The following is a 5,235-nucleotide window of genomic DNA, read 5'->3' on the forward strand; positions in this document are numbered from 1 at the left end:
TAATTCCTGTTTAATTGACTTTCTCTGACAATGCTCTAGCGGGGGAAGGAGGGAACTGTCTTATGGCTGCCAGATGAAAATATATGTCCATATTCCCCACTTGGTTTCTGTTGACACCTCTGCTTTCCAGCAGCTCTTTCAATGACAATCTATATAAAGTTGCTTCGTGAAGTTTCTTTTTATGGGGTTGGTAGACATTTCTGAGTTGTACCTTGTTCCTTTTATTTGCCTAATCATTGTGGTTGGCAGCTTTAGGATAGTTACATGAATCAGGACAATACTCAATATACTCAACAGGCATACCTTGGAAATATTGCAGATTAAGTTCCATTACCACAATAAAGTCAGTATCACACTAAAGTGCTTGAAATGAATTCAGGAATTTCCCAGTGCCTATAAAAGTTGTGTTCACACTATACCATACTCTGTTAAGTATGTGATGAGACATTATGTCTAAAAAACCATGTACATAACTTAATTTTAAAAGGTACGTTATTGGGGCGCTTGGGTGGCTCAGTCAGATAAGCGACTATCTTCAGCTCAGGTCATGATACCAGAGTCCTGGATGGAGTCCCACATTGGACTCCCTGCTCAGGAGAGCCTGTTTCTCCCTCTCCATCTCGTGTTCCCTCTGCTTATATACTCTCTCTCTCTATCTCTGTCAAATAAATAAATAAAATCTTTAAAAAATAAATAATAAAAAATTCTTTATTGATAAAAATGCTAACCATCATCTGATAGAGCTCTGAGCTTCCAAAAGTCATAATCCTTTTGCTGGTGGACGGTAGCACCTCCATGTTGTTGGTTGCTGACAGATGGGGCAGTGGTTTCTTAAGGTTGGGGGGCTGAGAGAATCTCTTAAAATAAGACAATGAAATTGTTTGCATTGATGGACTCTTCCTTTCACAAATGAATTTCTCTGCAGCATGAAATTCTTTTTGATAGCATTTTTCCCGTTTAGAACTACTTTAAAATTTGCATCAGTCCTCTCAAACCCTGCACTGCTTTATCAACTTCGTTTACGTACTATTTTAAATCCATTGTTGTCTTTTCAACAATCTTCACAGCATCTTTACCAAGAGAAGTGTCCATCTCAAGAGAACCACTTTCTCTGTTCATCTAGAGGAGACAACTCCATCTGATACTGGAGACTGGGGGAGTTCTGGAATGAGGCCAGTAGAGCAGGGAAATCCTGACTTTCTAGAATGAAGTAGGTAGAACAGAGAAATGCTGACCTGACACCTTGTTCTCAGCCCTTCCTCCTCCTATAGTTCCCCAGCATTTCCCTGTTCTATCTGCCTCACATCCATTCAAGTTTTATTATGAGATTGCAGTAGTTCAAATATAATAATAATGAAAGAAAAATAGTGCCAATACACTTGCTGGATGCAGGATTGCCACAAACCTTTGATTTGTAAAAAAAAAAAAAAAAAAAAAAAAAAAAAAAAGGGCAGAATCTGTGAAGTGCAATCAAATGAAATACAGTGAAATGAATTATGCATATCTTCTGTATATATACTGACAATATGCACTGTTAATAATAGAATTATGACAACTGTTACATTGTTGGAAATAATTTTATGGCACTAGCTTCTTATTTCTCCTGATTAATTGTTATAAATATTTTAAAACAATTCATATCCATATCATATACACTCCAAAGTCTATCTGTAAATACAATCATTTTACAATTGTAAATTTGTACACTTTTATTACAGGAATATATGAAACTGGTTTTTCCTATTTATTATTTTTTTAGTATTTTATTTATTTATTTGACAGAGACCGAGCTAGTGAGAGAAAGCCTGAGCAGGAAGGCAGAGGAGAAGGAGACTCCCTGCTGGCTTGATCCCAGGATCATGACCTGAACAGAATGCAGAATCCTGACTGACTGAGCCCCCAGGTGTCAATTTTTTTCCTGTTTATAGAGATTTTTGTTAAGCAGTTTAATATGGCTGGCCTATCATTTACAAATTAACAAAAAATATCACCTGAATATTTCTTCAACTGATTCATGGGCTTCGAGGAACGCAGATGGCAACTCCTGACCTTAACGGTATTAGAATTCAAAAATAGAAAAATTTTACTTCATTCAATTTAATGCAAATATGTTTTCCTCAGATTTATTTTTGTTTGTTAATAGTAAAAGCTGACATTATTAAATGAAGGAAAGCTATCAAATCACTGCGTACTAAGCCAGTAAGTACGTGTTAGCTTGCATAGTCTTATTTTTTAGTGTATTCAATGGAATTTTTGTAAATAATAAGTTTTCAGCATGTGTTCTTATCATTTTTTGCTTTTAAATCTTGAATAAAGAGGAAGAGGATGCTTAAAAAGAGGGAGGGTTTTGGATTTTACTAGAAAGTTGCTCTTTTAGTGATCTTACACACAGAACTAGAAATGAAACATCTGAAATGGAAATCTTTAGGCTCCTGTAACAATCTTGAAAGTACTGAGAGGACAACCACCCTCTCTCTTCAGAAAGTAAACCTAGAAAAACAAGAAACATGGAACAAATAACAAGCTTTTTGAAACGCTGAAATGGAATGACTCTGACCCAAATTTCAGTGTGTGTGTGTGTGTGTGTGTGTGTGCGTGGTTTTCCCACCTCTTTTTTTCACATTTTTCACATAAAAATTACATTTTTTATGTATAACAAATTACATTTTTTATGTAATTTTCAGCCAGAACATTACATACTGGTGGTCAGATTTAGAGTTTCTGACATTGCTCAGGCAGCTCTTTGCAGCCTTTGAGAAGCCTTCCTTGTTAGCATAATTCTGCTGACGTTAGTGGCAAGAAATTCCCACCACCAAGAAGTCGTACAATTCAACCCAAGACTAGGTTGTTACTGGTGTTTCTGATCAACTGAGTCCAAAGTAGAGGTTCCAGTGATCCCATTCATGGGCTTGATACTTTGCTAAGGCAGCCTCAGAACTCAAATAAACAGTTTAGTCACTAGATTACTGGTGTGTTACAAAGAATGCCAAAGGATACAAACCAACAGCCAAATGAAGAGATACACAGAGGAAGGTCCCAAAGAACAGAGCTTCTATCCTCATGGAGTTTGGGACCTGGGACAGTGGCATTTGGAAGTGTTCTGGTTCACCAATGTGGAAGCTTTCTAAACCCGTTCTTTCTGGGAATTTATGGAGGCTTTATTACACAGCAAGATTAATTAAATCACTGGCCATTGATAACTGATTTAACCTCCAACCCGTCTCTCATCCCCAGAAATCAGGGTGTAGAACTGAAACTTCCACCCACCTATTCATGTTCCGTTCCCCTAGCAACAGCCCCCATCCTAAGGTACTTTCCAAATTACCTCATTAACATAATAAAAGACATCTTTTTTGCTCTTACCTTTCCAGATTCCAAAGGTTTTTTGAGCTCTGTGCCAGAGATTGGGTGAAGAAATATACATTTCTTTTCTTTTCTTTTTTTTTTTCAAAGATTTGATTTATTTATTTGACAGACAGAAATCACAAGTAGGCAGAGAGAGAAGAGGGAGCAGACTCCCTGCTGAGCAGAGAGCTGGATGCAGGGCTTGATCCCAGGACCCTGAGATCATGACCTGAGCCATAGGCAGAGGCTTTAACCCCCTGAGCCACCCAGGTGCCCCAAATATACACTTCTTATTACCAATTGCAATACAAGCACTCTTTAAAATAAAATACAAGTTAATGAAGGCAAATATCAGCTATATGATTATATCTATAGTCTTGGGCTTTTGAGAAAAAATTATTTTTTAATAAATACTCTTTTTATGTCCTCACTTGCAAATGTTATTATACAATTATTTGTTCTAAATCACACACAAAATATGAAATACAGTATTTTGCATTGATTTAGAGATTCACACCCTAGAATATCAGAAGACTTATATGACATACTATTGTTTTTATGATGCCACTATATAAATAAAATAGCTTGCCTTTTCTGGTTGTCTGCTTGTATTACAAGTAAGTGTATAGGATAAAAAGCTCTGTACAATCCTTAAAAACTTTCACATTCATGAAATTCACTTAGGTAAGAACTGACTGGTAGACTGTTGTAGGTTAGCAGGGATTTGAAATTAACAGGGGAAATGTTTCATTTCGATGGCCCTTCCCACGGCACACTTTACCTCTTTGTTTCCCAGACTGTAAATAAGTGGGTTTAACATGGGAATCACTAGTGTATAGAACACAGAAACCACCTTCTCCTGTTCTACGGAATACTGGGAACTTGGCTGTATGTAACTAAAGCTTAAGGTACCATAGAATATGGTCACAGCAGTCAGGTGGAAGGCACAGGTGGAGAAAGCTTTCTGTCTGCCTGATGCTGACCGGATCTTCAGGATAGCAAAAACAATGAACATGTAGGAAATGATCACAATCAAGAAGGTGGCCATGGCAATGACTCCAGAGAAAGTTAAGAGCAACAATTCGTTCATGGAAGTATCAGAACATGACAGCTTTAGGAGTGGGGGAACGTCACAGAAGAAGTGGCTGACAACATTGGACCCACAAAAAGACAGTCTGCCCAAGCTTATTGTGTGTGTCAATGAGTTAATCATTCCCCCTATGAATGACCCAATGACCAGCCCTACACACTTCCTCTTAGACATGACTACACTGTAAAGCAAAGGGTTGACAATGGCCACATAACGGTCATAGGCCATCACTGACAACAAGAAGCCTTCTGCGGTGATAAACACCCCAAAACACAAATGTTGTACTATGCAGGCAGAGAATGAGATGGTTTCCCTCACAACCCAGAAGCTGATCAGCATTTTTGGTGCGATAACAGATGAATAGCAGGCATCTACAAATGAGAGGCAGCTGAGGAAAAAGTACATGAGTACATGGGTGTATGGAGCTTGGGAGTGATTTGGATTATGAAGCTCATGCCCAGATTCCCCACCAAGGTAATGACATAAATCACCAAGAACAACACAAAAAATAATAATTTTCAGGTCAGCACGGTCTGTCAGTCCCAAAAGGATGAATTCAGTAACAGCTGTGAAATTCTCTTCTGCCATTTGGTAATTCCTTATGATGAACTCTGGGATGAAAAAAAATAAGGAGATTAGAAGGGACAGGACAATCCGGTATTTCTTAAAGACAAATAGAATTATATGTAGAGTTGTGTCCTTGAATAAATTATTATTTTACAGAATCTGTCTCTTCATTTGTTTATTTATTCTTAAAGATTTTATTTATTTATTTGTGAGAGAGAGAGAGCATGAACAGG

General features: G+C 37.5%; 1 protein-coding gene across 1 annotated transcript; it reads right to left on the reverse strand.

Moving 5' to 3' along the window:
* Positions 1–4,075: 4,075 nt before the first annotated feature.
* On the reverse strand, positions 4,076–5,023 carry LOC116598280 (olfactory receptor 1052-like). The gene is given in 3 exon segments (XM_032356869.1): positions 4,076–4,840; positions 4,843–4,941; positions 4,943–5,023. Coding segments are annotated over 3 exon segments (945 nt in total).
* Between the last annotated feature and the right edge of the window lie 212 nt (positions 5,024–5,235).

Source organism: Mustela erminea, chromosome 9 (assembly GCF_009829155.1).
Source record: "Mustela erminea isolate mMusErm1 chromosome 9, mMusErm1.Pri, whole genome shotgun sequence".
NCBI lineage: Eukaryota > Metazoa > Chordata > Mammalia > Carnivora > Mustelidae > Mustela > Mustela erminea.